A 22265-nucleotide genomic window follows, 5' to 3' on the forward strand; every position below is an offset into this window, starting at 1 on the left:
TATAGTGATAATTATTGTAATTAAAAAAACCTAATGAAATTAAATTTGTAACAAAATAATAAAAATTTAAATAATTGTTTTAAATGTAGACCAATTTTGTACATGAATGGAAATTATATAAAATACTACTTGAAGAGATTTAATTTTTATAAATTCAAAATTATATTTTTTTTGAAAAATATTACAGAGATTTACCCCCATAGAGAAACATAGAGCAGAAACTAGAAAAAAAACTCAATCAAAAGAATTACTCAAAATAATTACACATACGAGTGTTGTTTTTTTTTTAACATTTTTTTCTACTAATACATTGTTACCACTTAGGTTTCTCACAACTGAGTTAGGTCTTTGACAGGAGAGTTTCTGCTCTATGTCTATTCTCTATGTTTAACCCCATATTCATAAAACAATTTTAAATTTAAAAAAAATTTCCATACAAAATTTGATTTTAAAACGTTGTTTAAAATTAAAAATTTGTATGAATAAGGCCTTTTGAATATCGTAGTTTAATTGTATTATGTTTAATTATATTTGCATTACTTATAGATAGTTTGATATTTTCAAATTTTCACCATTTAAGGATAGTGAACAACCTGATCTCTGGAGAAACTAAGATCGCCGAATGTAACAATTGTCGTTGCCATAATCTAAATCAGTATCAAAATGTACAATATATAGGCACTATATTCATATGAAATGCTGTAGTCTTACGCCTTGCAGGTTTACGGCATTAAAACCAGAGAATAAATTCATCGTAGAGAATAAATTCATTGCACAGTGGGGCAGTATCAAAATTTTTTTAAATAAATCTGTCATTTCTAAACGGCTCGTCCGATCAGGATAAGCTTTGACGTGGATTATTCGAGTTCAAGTTATTAAAATGGGCCCTACAAATGCTCCACGAGCAGGGCTATGGGGGCGCAAAATAAAATAATTACCAATTAAATAAGAAAGACTTCAGAGCAATATCAATTATGGATCCAAAAATAACCGATTTTCAATTTATAAATTAAAAATATAGTAGATTTTTGCTGTTTTTTGGGCGGAATAAAAGGTTTTTAAAAAAACCTTCTTTAAGAACATTTGTATATTAATTTTATGTTTTTCTGTAAGGTATCTTCACGGACAAACATGTCACATTTTTCGACCTATTTTTCCCCTTCGGATTTTGAGCTATTTCTTTTATCAAAATTTCAACTTTGGGCCACATGTTCTAAAATCCCAAAGCTGGAATCAGAAAACATAAAGCTGCTTTCGAAACCTTGACGTGTTACCTATTTAACCCCAAAGTATTTTCCCAGCCCCGGTGGAAATGTGGACCATATTGGCAAAATTGTAAAAAATACCATTTTTTGAATTTTCGGTCAAAATTTTAGGAATTGCGAGATTCCCTTTGTTCTTTGAAATCGGATGGGAAACAAAAAAATAGCACGTGTTTAAAATTTACATGTTTGAGTCCCCATAGTGCCGCTCGTGGAACATTTGTTTTAATAACATAAAATCGAATACTCCTTGTATATATGATTTCCACAATCATGTGAATAGTTACTTAAACATATTATGGTTACCGCAGTCATATACATAGTAACAGTGACCATAATATTGTTATAATTCATAGGAATTCTTACATAATAACTGTCATACTCACAATCGTAGTGATGGTCATAATCACAGTCATAGTTATAGTCACTGTCATAATTGAAATTGACCATATATGCTGGTCACAGTCGCTATGGACTCTTTTATCAAAGTTATGATCAAAGTTATTGTCATAGTCGTAATATCATTTATAATAGTGAATATAGAGAATGATTCAAAATGCAGACCTTAGAACCATTAATTTCTAACAGCATTATAATTAACGGCTTCAAGTAGTATTTTATAATTTTTCTCTATTAATATCAAATTTAAATAATTTTAACTACCAAATTTTTTTATACAAAAAATCAAAAAAAAAAAACTCAAGGAAAAAAACAGAAAATCAACGAATTTTGTTCAAATTTAATTAAGACATTTTTTTAATTGGAAAATGTTAATTAATTTTGCTTGGTACTCTACCTGTAACAAACGGCCAGTGTTGCAAAACTAATGAAGACACATTTGACGATAACGGTTAAAATGATGACCATGGATAAAGTGCTGATTCTACCTTGATCGGAAGATCCTGTAAAATGTATGATTAGGAAGGATGTTTCATATGTTTTTTTTTTATTTCTTTTTTGCATGTTTGCAAAATATCTATATGTATTACTTATGGTTTAATAGAGCAAACGATTTAAATAAAATTTGTGTAAATGAGCACATTCTCTTACTTTAATACTGGATTACCATTGTCATTTGTTGTTAATATATGTTAACTTAATGAATGTAAAATATTATTAAATATTTATTCTTATTCAATGCACAAATTAAGTTCAACTTATTAATGAAGATTTAAACAGAAATTATTTTTCAGTTTTCTTTCGTTATAATTATTACTTTTTTTTCTTTTTGCTGTTGGTTTCGGGTTTTTCATTGGTATTTGGTTATTATTTTCTTTATTCTTTTTTTTTTTTGTAGAAAAATATTAAAATACGTGTATGCAAAAAATGTAATTGTATTTATGATTCATTTAGCTTACCATACGGCGTTTCCTTTTTTTCCATTTTGATTGTATTTTCTGGTGTTGGCAGAGCTTCAGTTGGCAGTGGTGTAGTTAATAAAACAATTAAGCTGCAATCAATACCTCCCCATCCCATGTCGCAGAAACATTTATTCGTATTCGTACAAACCTGTAGCACAGAATAGACAGACAGACCGACCGAGAGATACATAGATAGAGAGCGAGGCAAATGTGAAAGATGAGAGAGAAAGTAGAGAAAATGGCAAATTTTATTATTGAAATGATATTAAAAAATTATTAACATGTTCTCAAGGGAGCAGCAGTGGAAAATGAAAAGGGGATTTTCAACAAATTATTTTACAAGTGGATGATAAAAATTACAATACGATTTATAGAATTTATGTATCCTTTCGATTAAGCAAGGGTATTCAAGGATATTTTGATAATTTAATGACTAAAATTAATAAATGGTTTACATTTTAAAAATTTAATATTAAAGTATGTTGCAATTATTTTTAAAAAATTTCATAAATATTATTATTATTTTAATTGTATTGTTGGCTATGTAAAGTAATATTTGAAGTTACAGTAGTTACTTCATATACTAGTTGTAGCCCATGTAAGAATGATCACGGATCCAGCATTAAATTTAGTAATTTTAAACCTCACAGTTCTAGTTGTAGCTTTAGTCTTAGTCATATACATTTTCGTAGAAATTGCCATAATCATATCTTTATTCGCAGTTATAGTTAATGCTGTAGTCGCATTAGTAGTTATAGCTGTGATTACCCAATAAGCATTTTAACTGGAATTCAAGTTGAAAGCAAGTGTAAATCAAGCCTTGAATTGTAGCCAAGCAATTGAGTTACAGTTGTAATACTCTTCAATAGCATTCTGTAGTAAAAAGGAAACATAAATTCAAACCATGTTTTTTGTTTGAAAAATATTTTAGTTTTTCAAATATTTTTCGATTTTAAAACATAATTACATTTGCATTCAAGTCAAATTCCAACAAAATGTTCAAGTTCTTGAATTTTTGTTGCTTATTGGGTATATTCGAAGTTGTAGTATTGTTAGTCACAGTCATATCAGTAGCCTGTGAGGTAGCTTTAATCATAGTATTAGCTGTAGTAAGTAGTATTTGTCGTATTTTTATCATATTCATTGTATAGTTCATACACGTAGTTGCAATCATTGCTTAAGAAATTTGCTATTTTTAACATTGAAGCTGCTAAAAGCTCTAGAAGTCGAATATTCTAGTTTTGTCCATTAAGATCATTCATGAAGCTACTAGAAGGAAGATGGCGCTGTTTAAATAGTGGCAGCAGTTGCGGTCGGTAGACAGTTTATAATAGGCGATGTTAGAGTTAACATCAACTGCATTCTAGTACATTATAAAGTATGTAATTTAAGTGTGTTTTACTGTGAATATCGTGTATTTGTATAAAAACGCTGAGTGACTATTTATGCTACTTTTGTGTAAATTTTAATAAATAAAGAGTTGTTACAATTTTAAACTACTAAAATGCTTTTATTTGCAATCAAAAGTATCCGGCTTTGAAAGAAAATAAACCACCGTTTTTAAAAGGTAAAAACGCAACAATATACTAAAATGAGTCTTTAGTTTCAGTAAACTAGAGATAAATATAATATATTTGTTCATCAATGAGTATCTGTTAGATCTTCTTGCCTGTCAAATTATTAAGAAAATTACGGAGTACTAATAAAATCACCACATATCCTTTAAGTGACCTAAAATTTCTTCCTCGAAATCTGAAAATCTCGAAATTGGTGCCAGAAGCAATCTAGTAGAGCGGATAGAACTCCCTCAAAGATAATATTGTGAGACCAAGGCCAGGTACTAGTATAAGATAGATCGAACAGTATTCATTGGACTATAATCTGCCGAAAATTCTCATATAGTATCAAGAACTGTCTCCTCTTTCCTAAAGCCTCGGTAGCTGAAAGAGAGATCGTTAACTGACTGATTGTTTTCGATTCCGATTCATAAGTTGCACAGAGCGTCACCCGAATTGCAGGTCATTAATGAAAGTGTCTTAGAATTTCGTTCTTCTGATCGGCTACACTCTAAAATATGCAAGTAAATCTACTACTATAAAGTAAGTAAGTTTTCATGTAAACTTACACAATACGCGTAAATTTAAGCACAATATGTTTATCAAAATCAATTACATACTTTTTTCAGCAAAAATACAAACAAAATGTTTTATTTTAAATTTTTATAATATAATAAGCATTTTATATTTAAAATTACATATATTGTGCATAAATTGAAGTTTTACACATAAAGTATGTAAAGTAATTCAAACGTTTAATATACAAATTGTCAAAATTTTATTTCTAAAAAAAACAAAATCATTTATTATAAAAAAAAATATTTGAATTTACACACAACATGTATTTTTACCCTAATTATAGAAGGAGAAAAGTTTCCTACTATTAATGTAGGAAATTTACATGAAAATTTATTAGAGTGTAGTTAGAAATCAGAGAAGTGAATTTAGAATACAAGATAATGTTTACGCAGTAAAGTGCGTAAGATCTGATCTTTTAATTTTAAAATAATCATTAGAAAAATGTAAAAATATTAGTTAAAATTAAAATGTTTGAGAATTGGCTTAAATTCTGGACAATTTCATGGCCTTAGTTGTATAATATTGAATCTCTGCTTCAGCAACACTTGTCATGAACATATATACCACTAATCCGCAAAAAAAAAAATATATAAAATTTCACGTGCAAAAAATCTGACATCACTCACAAATCAGCTGACAGAACAAAAACTAAAATTCAGAATGCATTTCGACCATCGAGAGAAATGTTAACAAATCTGTAACTAAAGTCTTCGTTAAATTTAAACAAAAAATTATAATTAAAATTGAGATAATTGATGTTTTGTAATGCATGCCTTGAGGCAATCTTGCGGGTTTGAAGGATATTTTGCAATTGTATTTGGGATGCATAGATGTATATGTTATATATTTTGAAATACTGAAGACCTCTAAAGAAGGACAAATCATCACAAAATGTTAAAATTATTAAGTAAATTTAAAATTAAGGTCTACATTTTATGATATACTGTAATCTACTTGAAAATCTTCTCATTCTTTGTTTTTTCAAAAAACAAATTGCAGAAAAATCTCCCATTAAACATTTCTTAAACAAAAAAATTCCTCAAACTTACCCCTCTTTGCGAGCATTCTTGACCCTCTTTATTTGTTGGACACTTTGTTTGATCCACATGTGGAAAAATACTAACACAGGTTTGATTTAAACAAATCAAATTATCACCGCATGGAGTACCATCCTTAACTAGACCATGATCGGGAAACTCATTGGCATTGAGTTGGCCGCTGGTGGCTCTATCAAAAAATATATGAATAAATAAAATTCCAAAAAAATATGCAGCTGAAAATAACATACTTGCACTCATATTCCAAACCCTTAATTGAAATAATGGTTCTTGAATATAAATCACCCTCATTAACGGGCTGACGTTCACCCTCCTTGCACTGCAATGTGCCACATTGAACATTTCTGCAAAAAGGAAAATTTGATTGAATTTTAATTATTTCTTTTAAGAATTGTGATTAAAAGACGGCAACTTACTCTGGTTCACACTTAACGAAATTGTCTTTGCCATCACGGCCGCAGTGGCCATTAATGGAGCCCTTTGAATTGAATTGTTCAAAGCACTCCTTGTCGGCAGCCATACCACCATAACCCCAAATACCTTCACATTGTAAATTTAATGTGGGACAGTCGCCTTGAAAACAATAGCCTACACAGAGAGAGGGAATGAAAATAAACAACGTTTTTCTTTATTAATAAAAAGCAAAGAATGAGGTAAATTAACAATTCTACAAACCTGATATTCCTGATTTTGAATGGCCGCAAGGTGAACCATTTTTCTTGAAAACATCCATGGGACATTCACCAGCATCACCATCGCAATATTCGGGTAAATCACATTCATTATGCGAGTCACGGCAGATATGATCCTTGTTACGCAACTGTCATAAGTAAGCAGAGCCCCACACACCAACCAAACGCCATTGTAAGTACACAGAAAACGGAAGTAAACATACAAATACACACAAAGTGAGTACAATAAAATGTAATTAAAATATATAAAAAACGAAAGAAGAGTTACAATGTTCATAGTAAATAAATACAATTCATATAAATACATTTTCAAAAGTTAAATGAAAAAAAGAACCAAAGAAACGACAACTTGCATACACAACACACATAAATATAAATAATAAAAAAAAACTTACGCGACATTGGTCACAACATGCACCAGTAGCACATTGTGCTTCAGACTTCAGTTTACACGTAATACCATCACAACACGGATCCAAGGCACACTCCTCAAAGGTGCCACAGTCACATTCTTCATCTTCCTCAACAATTTTATTGCCACAATTGCGACGCATTTCGATCTGTAGGGAAATAAAATGTAATGTAATGTATAATATGTATAAAGGTATACAAGAAAACAAAGCACAAAAGAAATTAAATAAGTTCAGTTTCTTGTAGTAATGAAAATAAGTTGCAAGTTACTTTTACATGCAACCCAAGGTACAATCATCCTCCACACGGCTGACTGACTAACTGAGCTGAGTGTGTGTGAGTGTGTGTTTATTCGCAGGAAAATTAATGGGCTACAAAATGAATATTCAATTGTAACCAAAAATAAATAAAAGAATTGTTGTTCCTCTGTTGTTTGCATGAGCAGTTGTTGTCAAAGTAATAAAATGCAACGAGAGAATTTATTTATTTTTTTTTAATTTTGTTTGTTAATAAACCTTGCAGCTCAGTTGTTTCCGCTGACTATGAATTATTTATGATATCGCTATGTGTATGTGTAAAAAGTAAATTAAGTAATTAAAATTATACATTTATCATGTAAAATTAATCAAATTTAAACCTTTTTATTAATAGTCATTTGTATTTTAATTTAAATTAATGTAGAATGTATATAATAAGGAGTAATAAGTATTATTAAGAATTGTGAGGCATACTTTTAGGAGGTAGGTTTTTATTGGTTATGTAGGAGATATCAAGTGTTTGAGAATAATATGAAATTATATAAAATATCAAGTGATCCATATATTTGTTATACATAATAATTTCTAGTTCGTTTTCTATCCGATATTATTTCTCAGTTGTATAAAATTGGTCTTCAATTAAATATTTTTTTAATTTTAAGACACATTCTTAATATAAAATAGCTTTTTTTTTGTTACTTTTAATATACCAGTAAAACTAAAATTAGATTTTGTTAATTTTTTGGCAAAATTTATAGCCATTTATCCACGTCCGTTTAAATTTTGAAAATTTCTCGATTTTGTTCTCAATTTCTATATTCGAAAAGTGACAAAATTCGACACTGTGTGTAAGTTTATGTATTCATACATAGAGAAAACCTAAGTGGTGAGAATGTATTAGTAACTATGTGAAAACAAAAACAACACTCTTATGTGTAACTTTTTTAAATAATTTTTTTGTTTGAGTTTTTTTCGAGTTTCCGCTCTATGTTCTCTATGTAGTCATATCTTGTAAAGAATTGAAAAGCAACAAAAAACTTTTCAAAAATCGAGAATTAAATCGCGAAATTTACAAAACTTGAAAAATTTTAAATAGAAATGTCAAATATAAACAAAGTTTGAAGACCAATGATCAAAAAGTAGAATTTTTTTTATAAATCTTTCATGGAATTAATGATCTTTTCAGTTCTATTTGGCAACAAGAATTTTGAAAAAAAAATTGTAAAAACTTTTGCATAAAAACTAAAACCAAACTTAAAGCTAAAATTCATTATAAACTTAATTTGAAATATCGAAACTCTTGATACTTAAAATATGGGTATACAAAATTCAAAAAAAAAAACATAAATCAATTTATTATTTCATATCTCTGCATGTCATTACAGTAAATACATACAAACAGACATTCTATTGTTGGCATTTTATCAAATGGTGATTATAAAGTAAATACAACATTTTATGCTTTATTTGTTTTCACAATCAAAATAATAATGTGTTTTATATTTTCTTTAGCTGTAGCTGCAAAAAGAAATTTGAAAGCAAAAACCAAAAACCAAAAAAAAAAGAAAGAAATTGCTAAAAATCAAGAGCATATTTATTTACATTTGCAAGAGGACGAGAGAATGTTACATATTGGAAACTTAAAGTGTGTGCACAAGAGTAAAAGCAGCATTTGCCAATACTTAAGGGCACGTAAAGCAAATAAGTAGTTCTTTTCAAGGTCTCGCTCGCTGCTACATAAATACAGTGAGGCAGGATTAAAAAGGTAAAGTGGAGTTTAACTAAACTAGTATGGTATATTCATATATATATATATTTGGGACTATAATTATTTATTAAGATTCTTTTAACTATTTGCCATATATAGAGTTCAATAATTATTTCAGAATTTTGTATATAATTTAAGCTTAAAGTCTATGTTATCAAAAGCTAAGTTCAATATTGCATACCCTCCCATATAGCTGGCAATCCACATACTCATCTGCCATATTTGAATCTTGCAGCTCCACATCTGTTTTCATTTTGTTGGCTGAAATCACAATCATTTTGTATTAAGTACTTGGATGTTGAGTGCTTTCAAAAATTTCTACAATTTGGTAAAGCTAAATTAATTTTTCGGTTTGTACCAATATTCTTATTCAGCAATTAAATTGTTTTTTATTTTAAATAAAGGATGTAAATTAATCAGCTGCCGAATATGTGTTTAGCTTTGTGGGATACTAATTAAGAATCATAGACTAATTAAATAATTTTTGTTGGTCAAATAAAAACATAATATATCTTATATTTATAAATCTCATCTTAAATATTTTCCATATTCACATAAATGTTTATTATTGGACAGAGCTTTTGAATATATTTAATTTGCATTGGACAGCCTTTATTGTCGATAATGCGAATTTGTAAAAAATGAACAGGAAAAGCATTTTTTTTTGTCATAAAAAATCATAATCATAGTTATAACAAAAACTTTAATTAAATTATAGTTTAATTTATCGACCTTTTGTAAAAAAAGATTTACATTTTTAAATTAAATTTCGAATATCTTTTCAACAATGAGAGTTATATTTGAACTGTTAAATCTATCTTGTCCCATTATTATCTATTATAATGGATTGTTTACTTAACTCATTGGCAATAGTTCATGAAGGAAAAATGTAGTTAAGTTTTAGATTTTCCAATCAGATTTTAATTGAACAAATTTACTACCATTTGTTTTTAAAAGTGTGTCCAAATCTTAAAAAAAAAAATTAATAAAAAATTACGAATATGTCAATTGTAACCTGCAACAATCATTTGAATGATCATATTATGGTTGCCACAATCATATTAATATACTATTACCGTAATGTAGTTAAAAACAACTTGTAATCATATTTAAATTATTCCGGTGATCATGTACAACTTTATTTTTTCTAAGATTTTTATGGCCTTGTTCCTCAATCGCAATAAAAAGCAAAGCATGTTGCGATTTTTGTTTTAATTTCTCATTTCTCATATTAAAAGATTTTCACTGCAAATTTTCTTGTGAAACACACTGTTAAACAGAAAAATAAATCAAGGTTGTTGGCCTTACTATTACCTTCTCTCATGCTATAATTTTGTTTTCAATTGTCAATCCCTTTTGATTCTCCCAATCGATCAGTACGTATACACATGTATGTACATATGTTTGTAACATTTAAATTACGCTCATTAAGATCGCCAAATTCATTACCATATATGGTAATAATTCTGTTTTACAAGTTTAAATTTGTTTTGTCCTTTTCGCACGTATGTACCGTCTAATGTTTGATATCTATTCTATTTTGTTTTTCTTACTGCACAATACATAATTAAAAAACGCACTTAATGATCTTACACCAATTTTAAATTTCATTATTAAAGTGAACGTAGTGACAATAAGTCTATGCTGGTCAAATTAAATTTAAATCCTAAAGTTTTTTTTTTAATAATCTTGCTTAAATTAAAGACATTTTCTACAAAAAAAACCAAAACAAGAAAATTAATTTACTAAAACTAAATAAAAGTCAATATATTTTATAAAAAGCAAATTTTTAAACAAATTTCAAGTGAAATACAAATAATTGATAAAATAGAAGGTAAGAGTTAGTGCCAATAAAACAAGTGTAAATTCTAAAACAGATCTTTTTATTCCTTAAAGGAAATCTATTGAAATTTGGTCGTGGAATTTTCCTCGACCCACAGCTTTTTGGAAAACCCCAAGAGGTTGATTCCAAACCAAAACTTCATTTTCAACACAAGAACTTCATTCAGACAAGAACCGCTAAGTTTCCACGTGAACTTCAAATCATTGAAAGTGACTTCTAATTCTCTACATGTGAACAGATTTACCACGTAACAAATATCGTTCCCGAAAAGTACACACAATCACGTATAAATTATTCCTTTAAAAATTCATTTAAATACCAAAATTTTCCAAAACTAAAATAATTTAGAAATTCTAATATAAAATTTTAAAATACTACCTTAACCACATTTAATTGAAATTTCTTATTAAAAGAATATGTATTAATATTTCTACACAATTACAAATATGTTATATAATCAAAACTAACATTTAACCTAAAAATCAAATTCTTTGCCTTAAAACACATTTAAACACTAAATCTAATGTGAAATTAAAATTTAAAACAATTGTTACAAAATTATATAATATAAATAATCAGACTATTTCTAAAACTTAATATATCTTAATATTGCACAATAATTATAACTAAATTAAATAATTAATTTTAAAAATAAACATGAATTAAATTAATTATTAAAATAATACTCTTGTTAATCATTAAAACTTAAATCTAAATTCTAAAATCAAAAAACATCAAATTACAACAATATGTAAAAGGTATTTAAAAGTATTACAAAACAATTAAAAACATATAAAAAAATCAAACATGAAACTTAAATTAAAACATAACACTAATTAACATACAAATGAATTAAAACTATCAAATTAAAACAATTAATTTAAAATTAAAATTAAAATGATTTAATACTTTTAAATATCTTAAACTTAAATTTAAATTTACTAACTAAGTTTTTCTAGTGTAAACTAAAGAATCTTTATTTTACTTTATACTTTATTTTTTTTCTCTAATAATATAAACACTCTAATTGCAAAAAACTAAGTTCTTTTTAAAGCAACAACAACAACAACAACTTCATCAGTATGATTTGATTGCTGGGCCCTCCGATCGGAACATATTGAAATGAAACATCATAATTTTGGTTGTGAGTAAAATTGTAACACATTATATTTTTTTTTGTAATTATTTAGCTTAATATAAGTATTTCTCATTTATTTGTCCGATAGTCCGATTCTACCTTGTCCCCATTCTCTTTACTTTTATTATTTTCTTAAATTTGTTATTTTCTTCAACTTCATTCATGTTTATTTTGTTTTTATCAATGAATGAGTATCTTTTGTTTTTATTATGATCATTTTTTTTTCTTATTTTCTTTTCTCAATAAATATTACACTAATTTGTATTCTTAAAATTTAAAAATATGCAATCTTAATTTATTTAAAAAGGGAAGGATAGACCAGACAAATGGTTGCTTTTGTAAGTAGGTAATATGTCATCTTTTTAGGGACAGAAGTAAAATTAAGGGTATATGAATTCTGTCAAGGCGTCTGACATAATTATAGTCAGAAGGGTGGGAAAATTGTACCCCAATGTGCTTAATATCTTGCACCAATAGATTTGAAGTTTTAATTGTTGAAATATTTTATTTTTAAATACACTCTGTGATATATTAAGGCAAGAGAGTGTATTATATGTTTGCGTCATGAAATCGGGTTAAGAACAGTACAGACCACTGAGCTAGTCAAACACCAAAACTTGCCTTTAACCAAGTTCTTTTCTTTAGAAAATAAACACATTTCTGTCAAGACGAATATTCAATAATTTTTGTTATTCTTTCGGAAACGACGCGTAACATATATGGCGCCCAACGGATAGGCCTCTGCAAAGTCATGATGTAAAATCTGTACCCAATGTGGTATCTAACACTTATGACATTTAGTTAAGGACCTTGCAAGCCAATACAAAGCTCTAAGGAGCAAATAAATTTATGTTTAGACAAGTTAAATTTCCTATAAAATCTATTTACATTGGTTAAAAATATTCTTCAAGTCTAGAACTTGCAAATATCCAGCTAAAATGCTTAATTTCTTTTATTAGACATAGTTTTCATCTGATTTACAAATCTTAGAATCTATTTGCAATAATTAGAAATTATGTGTTTGACTAAATATATAACCAATTAAAGTTTTTCATTGTTTTTAAATAGTCCATGTACTAAAATACATTTTCGGTCTTGTTGCATTTAAATTACAAAGATAAAACTACAGTGGTGTAGAATTTCAATAAAGTCCATTAGAATAACATTTTTTGATTTGTGTTCAATGTTGCGTATTGAAAATTTGCGTCATAGAGTATTTTTTTTGAAAAAAGTAGACATGTATTTTGTAGATTATAAAATACGTTACACTATTTTTTTAATGATGACATATTATTTATACATTAGTATATTTTTGATCTTGGTTTATCTTTCCCAATTGTTTATGAAATTGTTATTGCAAAAACTCATTAATCTGTGTTGAACTTTAATCTTAAATATAAAATTTACTATTAACATTATTTACTACTTATATTAACTATATTCTAAAAATTTATATATTGATTTCTAAAAACCAAGTATTGACATTTTCACATAATAAATAGTGCAGATCTTTCTCCATATTTATGCAAATAGGATTTCTGTTTACTTATTAATTTTTTTTTAGGTTAAACCCATTCGTGTAGGTTTCTTTATTAAAACATAAATTCAATTTAATAAAATTTTCTCTTCACAAAAGCTTTATTCTCATAAAATAGACATTTTCTTTATAAAACTTTTCCATTATTAGTCATAGTAACATTTGATAATTTTATTAAGAAAATCTTTTTCTGCTTATTCGTAATGAATACCAGGCAGTCTTCGCGGGGAAATCTAAGTAATACTGGAATTCGAGGGCGAAGAAGTTCATCTGCTTCTGGAAATAATATTTCAATCGAACTACAAAGCTCTAATTCCAAGACACGTCCTAAAGTAGTGCATTCTCCTACTGCCAATACGTCAAATAAAAACAAACCCATTCTAAGAACCCAAAGCTCAAATAGCTTAAATATATCCGCTTCTGCTCCTAGACCCGCCGAGGAAATACAAAGTTCAGGTAGTTTACCTACTTCTTCACTTTTCAGAGATATAGAAATAATGGATAATCCCGAACTTTCAGCACAAGCTCAGATTTTTGTTCCAATTAGTGGCAGAGTTTCAGCTACTGGAATAAATCCTATAACTAATACCCAATATGAACAATCTGCGAGCCAAAATAATAATGCCCCAGTTATTTCTAACAATGATAATATGAATTCGAGTACAAATACACCCTTCGATTCTCTAATTGCTCTCATGGAGCAAACCATGAGGAACACACGTGAAGAGTTTAGAAGGGAGCTTAGCTTCATTAGAGATAGTATTTCACAAATTGGTTCTGTCAACCAACCACATCTAGACCAACCAACCACATCTAGACCAAATTTCCACCAAAATGTTTCAAGTTTTAATACCCCGATTTCAAATAGTAATCATTCATCAAACAACCGAACTGATTCTTATCAAAATGTGGATAATAACGTCAAATTAGAGAAGTGGAAAATCTCCTTTGATGGGTTGGGATCAGTTTCAGATTTCCTATTTAAAGTTGAAACACTTAGATCAAGGTCCAAGTGCTCAGATGAACACTTACTCTCTAACTTCCACGTCCTTTTAGAAGGAAAGGCTGAGAGCTGGTACTGGTTATTTACCAAACAAAACAGAAATGTAAATTATACTCTACTACGTCATGCGATTACAAAAGAGTTTGGTCATCTCGAATCTGACCATGATATATTGTTGAAAATGTCGCTTCGCAGACAACAGTATAAAGAATCGTATGATGATTTCCATTGTACAATTGTGTCAATGAATCTCAGACTACAAAACCCACTTCCGGATGTGACATTAATAGACATTTTAAAGAAAAATATAAATCCTAACTTACGCTTTTTACTATTTAATGCAGAAACCAGAGACATAAATCAATTTCGCGATACAGCACGAAAAGCTGAAAAGGTCATTAGAGACACAAAAATTCAAAATCCCACTGGATTGTCTCGAAACCTAAGTGAAATTGAATTCTTTTCATCCGAGTCTTTAGATTCTGATCTTTCAGATCCACAAGTTGAAGCAATAAGTTATACGTCTAGAAAAACGAAGTACGATTATTCCAATATTCAGTGTTGGAACTGCTCCTTGTTTGGACATTCGTATATTTACTGCTCACTGGAGATAAAAAAGCCATTTTGTTTCAAGTGTGGTAACAAGGGCGTTTTGACCCCAAAATGTCCGAATAATCACAACCAGGGAAACAAACAAATGGGCGAAGTGGCTACCGGGGACACTCGTCCATCCCAGAGAACCCCGAGTTCAAACTAAATTCGAACACTTTCGAAAAAACTAATAATTGCCTTGATAAGTCTGAATTAACAAAATATAACTCAATATGTACACAAACTGATTATTCTTCTATTATTCACAAAACTTCGTCTGTAGTCAGGAAACCTAGTTTCAAAATTTTGAAATGTAGACTTCGATATAAAAAAAGAAAACGTTTCAGGAAAATTATAGAATCCACCTTGATCCACGGATCAGACGACCGACCATTTGCTAAGGTAACGGTCTTTAATGAACACCTAATTGGTCTGCTTGATTCAGGGGCGAACGTTTCAGTTTTGGGAAAGTCTTGTTTGTCATTTTTAGAAAAAGTTAACGTTCCATATAAGCCCATAAAGTCTTCAATAAAAACAGCTGGCAATACTAAACAAGAAGTTATTGGTTATTGTACTTTGCCTATTTTTTTTAAAAGTGTTACCAAGGACATAGATTTTTATTTAGTTCCGACTCTGGCCCAAAATGCATATTTCGGCATAAATTTTTGGCGACAATTCGCTCTTGCCCCAGATATACTTTCCCCAAATTCTTCACATATTTCTGAATTGTCTTTAGAGCAAATTGAAAATGAAAATTTTCATAACCTTTCTCCTGAAGAAAAATTAGATTTAGAGAAGATAATTCAAGAATTTCCATGTTATGAAAAACTTGGCCTAGGTTGCACGGAACTTCTAGAGCATCATATTGACACCGGTGATGCGGTTCCAATCAAAAGCAGGCACTACCCACTGTCTCCACCTAGACAGGAAGAAGCCTATATGGAAATTGACAGGCTATTAAATATGGGAGTTATAGAAGAATCCAACTCACCTTGGTGTTCACCTGCCATTTTAGTCAGGAAACCTGGCAAAGTAAGACTATGCATCGATTGCAGGAAGCTTAACTCGGTCACTAAGAAAGATTCTTACCCTTTGCCACACATAAACGGCTTATTGAGTAGACTAAAGGACACCTTTTTTATAACTGGTTTAGATTTGAAGGATGCATTCCTACAAATTAAACTTACGGAATCATCCAAAGAAAAAACGGCTTTTGCTATCCCAGGGAAACCCCTGTATCATTATAAATTTATGCCATTTGGTCTCTGCAACGGACCCCAAACCATGAGCAGACTCATGGACAAAGTTATTCCGTCACGACTGAGGGAAAATGTTTTCATATATCTGGACGACCTACTCGTATGTAGTCCAGATTTTCAGACCCATATGAAACTTTTGTCTCAAGTAGCTCAATGTTTAAAGTTTGCCAAACTAACCATAAATATTGGTAAAAGCAAATTTTGCCAAAAAGAAATTAAATATTTGGGCTACATTGTTGGGAATGGCTGTCTTAAGGTAGACCCTGAAAAAGTAAGATCCATTGCAGAATTCCCCTTACCAAAGTCCCCAAAACAAGTGCGCAGGTTCATTGGCATGACAAATTGGTACAGGTCCTTTATTAGTAACTTTTCTGATATTGCCGGTCCTCTCACAGATTGCCTTCGAAAATCCCAAAAGCCTTTTAACTTGACTGATGGTGCGAAATCCTCTTTTGAGAAACTTAAATTGGCCCTCTCGTCAGCACCTATACTGGCACAGCCTAATTTTGAAAACGAATTCGTTATTCAATGCGATGCATCTAAGGTTGGTGTAGGAGGTGTTTTGTTTCAACATGACGACAATGGAAACGAGCACCCGATTTCATACGTCTCACAAAAATTAAATAAGTCGCAAAGTAACTATACTGTTACAGAATTAGAATGTCTGGCGGCTGTAGTTTGTGTAAAAAAGTTTCGCCCATACATTGAGGGTCTCCCTTTTCGTATTTTAACGGATCACTCCTCTCTTAAGTGGCTCATGTCGCAAAAAGATTTGAGCGGACGACTGGCCCGTTGGAGCCTTCAGCTCCAAAGGTATGATTTCGTTATCGAACATAGAAAAGGGCGTTTGAATGTAGTACCAGACTGTCTATCGAGACTAGACGTTGATGAGGTATTTGTATCAGATGAGGCTTATGAAATAGACTTATTAGCACCAGATTTCAATACTGAAGAATATGAGGAGCTTAAGAGAACTGTAGCAGAGAAAAAGGAATTGTTACCTGATTTAAAAATTTCTGACAATCTTATCTTTAAACGTATAAAGTTTAGACAAGGTGGTGAAGAAGATGAGGAAGAGTTGTGGAGACTTTGGATTCCAAAATCTCTTATTCCACAAGTTATTCAAACAGCTCATGATTCGAAAACATCATGTCACGGAGGCTTTCTTAAAACCTTGTCTAGAATTCGTCAAAAATACTTTTGGCCGACAATGGTTCAGGACGTAAAGTCCTTTGTTCAAAAATGCGATATTTGCAAAAGTATAAAGTCGACAAACCAGATCACAAGACCTTTAATGGGTAACCAAATGTTGACAAATAGGCCTTTTGAAAGGATATATTGTGACTTTCTGGGTCCCTACCCATTGACGAAAGCAAAAAACACCACAATTTTCATTTGCCTTGATCATATGACAAAATTTTTGTTCCTCAAACCGCTTAAAACAGCTACAACTTCAAATATTATATTATTTTTTCAAACTGAATTGTTCCCAATGTTTGGTGTTCCAAGGTATGTCCATAGCGACAACGGAAAACAATTTATTTCAAAGGAAATGTCCAATTTTTTTAAACTATTTGAAATAAAGCACATTACAACTGGGTATTATGCACCTCACTCAAACGCATCCGAGCGAGCTAATCGCGAAATTGTAACAAAAATAAGATGCTTTCTGAGAGATCATAAAGAACATGGTGAATGGGATAAATATATTCCCCAAATTCTATCCATTCTAAGGAGTGACTACCATTCCTCAATCAAATGTTCTCCGTACTATGCAATGTTCGGTCAGAATATGGTGTTACATGGCTCGACATATAAAATTTTAGAGAAACTTGGATGTATGTCTGGCGAAGATGTTAGTATTCAGAACAACGTTGATAAGTTGACAAAAATTAGGGAGCAAATTAGAAAGAATTTAGATATTGCTCATGAAAAATCAAGTAAAAACTATAATTTGCGAAGCAGACCAATAGATTTTAAATTAGGTCAAATTGTTTTTAGGAAAAACCACGTACTTAGTAATATGTCGAAAAGGATAAATAGGAAATTTATGCCAAAGTTTTTGAAGTGCAAAATAAGAGAAAAGATTGGAAATAACTTATATGGCGTAGAAGATCTTAAAGGTAAATACATTGGTAAATTTCATTCTTCTGATTTGAAAACTTAAAAATTTTACCCGGCTTTCGTGGATCGTGCCCCACGTACCCTAAAGAATAACAAAAATAGCTTTCTAACACATCTTCAAATAGGAAAAATCGTTTTACCGTTCGTCCTAAAAATAATTATATTTTCAGTTCGAAGCAGTTTTGTTGCGATTTTTGTTTTAATTTCTCATTTCTCATATTAAAAGATTTTCACTGCAAATTTTCTTGTGAAACACACTGTTAAACAGAAAAATAAATCAAGGTTGTTGGCCTTACTATTACCTTCTCTCATGCTATAATTTTGTTTTCAATTGTCAATCCCTTTTGATTCTCCCAATCGATCAGTACGTATACACATGTATGTACATATGTTTGTAACATTTAAATTACGCTCATTAAGATCGCCAAATTCATTACCATATATGGTAATAATTCTGTTTTACAAGTTTAAATTTGTTTTGTCCTTTTCGCACGTATGTACCGTCTAATGTTTGATATCTATTCTATTTTGTTTTTCTTACTGCACAATACATAATTAAAAAACGCACTTAATGATCTTACACCAATTTTAAATTTCATTATTAAAGTGAACGTAGTGACAATAAGTCTATGCTGGTCAAATTAAATTTAAATCCTAAAGTTTTTTTTTTAATAATCTTGCTTAAATTAAAGACATTTTCTACAAAAAAAACCAAAACAAGAAAATTAATTTACTAAAACTAAATAAAAGTCAATATATTTTATAAAAAGCAAATTTTTAAACAAATTTCAAGTGAAATACAAATAATTGATAAAATAGAAGGTAAGAGTTAGTGCCAATAAAACAAGTGTAAATTCTAAAACAGATCTTTTTATTCCTTAAAGGAAATCTATTGAAATTTGGTCGTGGAATTTTCCTCGACCCACAGCTTTTTGGAAAACCCCAAGAGGTTGATTCCAAACCAAAACTTCATTTTCAACACAAGAACTTCATTCAGACAAGAACCGCTAAGTTTCCACGTGAACTTCAAATCATTGAAAGTGACTTCTAATTCTCTACATGTGAACAGATTTACCACGTAACAAATATCGTTCCCGAAAAGTACACACAATCACGTATAAATTATTCCTTTAAAAATTCATTTAAATACCAAAATTTTCCAAAACTAAAATAATTTAGAAATTCTAATATAAAATTTTAAAATACTACCTTAACCACATTTAATTGAAATTTCTTATTAAAAGAATATGTATTAATATTTCTACACAATTACAAATATGTTATATAATCAAAACTAACATTTAACCTAAAAATCAAATTCTTTGCCTTAAAACACATTTAAACACTAAATCTAATGTGAAATTAAAATTTAAAACAATTGTTACAAAATTATATAATATAAATAATCAGACTATTTCTAAAACTTAATATATCTTAATATTGCACAATAATTATAACTAAATTAAATAATTAATTTTAAAAATAAACATGAATTAAATTAATTATTAAAATAATACTCTTGTTAATCATTAAAACTTAAATCTAAATTCTAAAATCAAAAAACATCAAATTACAACAATATGTAAAAGGTATTTAAAAGTATTACAAAACAATTAAAAACATATAAAAAAATCAAACATGAAACTTAAATTAAAACATAACACTAATTAACATACAAATGAATTAAAACTATCAAATTAAAACAATTAATTTAAAATTAAAATTAAAATGATTTAATACTTTTAAATATCTTAAACTTAAATTTAAATTTACTAACTAAGTTTTTCTAGTGTAAACTAAAGAATCTTTATTTTACTTTATACTTTATTTTTTTTCTCTAATAATATAAACACTCTAATTGCAAAAAACTAAGTTCTTTTTAAAGCAACAACAACAACAACAACTTCATCAGTATGATTTGATTGCTGGGCCCTCCGATCGGAACATATTGAAATGAAACATCATAATTTTGGTTGTGAGTAAAATTGTAACACATTATATTTTTTTTTGTAATTATTTAGCTTAATATAAGTATTTCTCATTTATTTGTCCGATAGTCCGATTCTACCTTGTCCCCATTCTCTTTACTTTTATTATTTTCTTAAATTTGTTATTTTCTTCAACTTCATTCATGTTTATTTTGTTTTTATCAATGAATGAGTATCTTTTGTTTTTATTATGATCATTTTTTTTTCTTATTTTCTTTTCTCAATAAATATTACACTAATTTGTATTCTTAAAATTTAAAAATATGCAATCTTAATTTATTTAAAAAGGGAAGGATAGACCAGACAAATGGTTGCTTTTGTAAGTAGGTAATATGTCATCTTTTTAGGGACAGAAGTAAAATTAAGGGTATATGAATTCTGTCAAGGCGTCTGACATAATTATAGTCAGAAGGGTGGGAAAATTGTACCCCAATGTGCTTAATATCTTGCACCAATAGATTTGAAGTTTTAATTGTTGAAATATTTTATTTTTAAATACACTCTGTGATATATTAAGGCAAGAGAGTGTATTATATGTTTGCGTCATGAAATCGGGTTAAGAACAGTACAGACCACTGAGCTAGTCAAACACCAAAACTTGCCTTTAACCAAGTTCTTTTCTTTAGAAAATAAACACATTTCTGTCAAGACGAATATTCAATAATTTTTGTTATTCTTTCGGAAACGACGCGTAACAAGCAAATGAAAGCTAGTCACTTCAAATCGTATGAAATTGGATTTTTCTATATCAAAAACTTTCATTAGTCTGAGTTTTCGAAAACAAAACCGCAAGTAACTGATTTTTACACTTGCGCCAGCTAAGTTAAAAATAGTGAAACAGAATTTTGTATGAAAATGTTGGTTATTATTAAACTTGTCGTTCAAGTTATCGTTTGCATAGAGCTGATATTATGAAACCCAAATCAGATTTCATTCTTGTAAACTGGTTCGATTTATAAGAATTTATACTGGGTATGACTTAAAAATTCGGGATTTGCAATAGATGGCGTATCTTTTGAACGCGATTTTTGCTTTTAATAACTAATATTTCACTTTAACTTATTGAACAACAAAGTTTTTTTTTTGCTTCGAAAATATCGCATTTTGTGCTAACAAAGCGTCATATGCGTGAAGTTTTGTTTTACTTCTTTAATTTGACAAAAAAAAATCCCTGAAGTAGTGTTTCATCGGTTTCAATGTGCGAGAAATGGCTTGTTCGGTTAAGAAGTGGTTATTTTGATAACGAAAACAAAGATCGCCCAGACCAGCCAAAAATGTTTGGAGACATTACTCCATGAAGATTATTGTCAAACACAACATCAGCTTGCAAAATCATTGGGAGCCACTCAAGCAGCAGGATTCATCCAAAAACAGGGAAATTGGTTAACATACGAACTGAAACCTTGAAAGACGATTTTGCATGTCCGTAATGAATGTCCGAAACGCTATAAAATAAAATCACAATAAAACCGAATCTGTACCAACGATAACCCGAATCGTAAGAGATCATACGTGATACCCGCAAACCAGAAGAAGCAAAATATCTATAGCGCTAAGGTAATGCTCTGTATTTGGAGGGAGCAAAAAGGTTCTATATATTATGAGCTGTTGAAATCTGACCAGACTATTACATGGAAACAGTACTGAACGCAACTGAGTCGTTTGAAGCGAGCATTGTTTCTCTCTGGGATTCGCTTGACTTTGGAACATAGTATCCGATATTGGCTTGATTCGTTATTGGCCTCTAAAGTTGAGCAGTTCTTTTTGGTCGTAATCCATATGTTGCAGAAAGATGGGAACAATGGCCACTGCTTTTAAAAGATCTAAAATTTGTATGT

The 22265-nt window shown here is 29.4% G+C and overlaps 1 protein-coding gene across 4 annotated transcripts in view; it reads right to left on the reverse strand.

Moving 5' to 3' along the window:
- The window catches only part of mmd (mind-meld), a 453937-nt gene that overhangs the window by 41033 nt on the left and 390639 nt on the right, over positions 1–22265 (reverse strand). For 2 of the 4 annotated variants that reach the window (XM_065508493.1, XM_065508491.1), the window contains exons 12-18: positions 6904–7068; positions 6492–6636; positions 6233–6404; positions 6047–6160; positions 5808–5985; positions 2621–2771; positions 2059–2164 (exon numbers count right to left, since the gene is read on the reverse strand). In XM_065508493.1, coding sequence (XP_065364565.1) covers positions 2059–2164; positions 2621–2771; positions 5808–5985; positions 6047–6160; positions 6233–6404; positions 6492–6636; positions 6904–7068 — 1031 coding nt within the window. The remainder of the gene's footprint in view (positions 1–2058; positions 2165–2620; positions 2772–5807; positions 5986–6046; positions 6161–6232; positions 6405–6491; positions 6637–6903; positions 7069–22265) is intronic. The other 2 variants (XM_065508492.1, XM_065508490.1) reach the window with 1 other exon arrangement.

The sequence above is a fragment of the Calliphora vicina genome, chromosome 4 (assembly GCF_958450345.1).
Source record: "Calliphora vicina chromosome 4, idCalVici1.1, whole genome shotgun sequence".
Classification (NCBI taxonomy): domain Eukaryota; kingdom Metazoa; phylum Arthropoda; class Insecta; order Diptera; family Calliphoridae; genus Calliphora; species Calliphora vicina.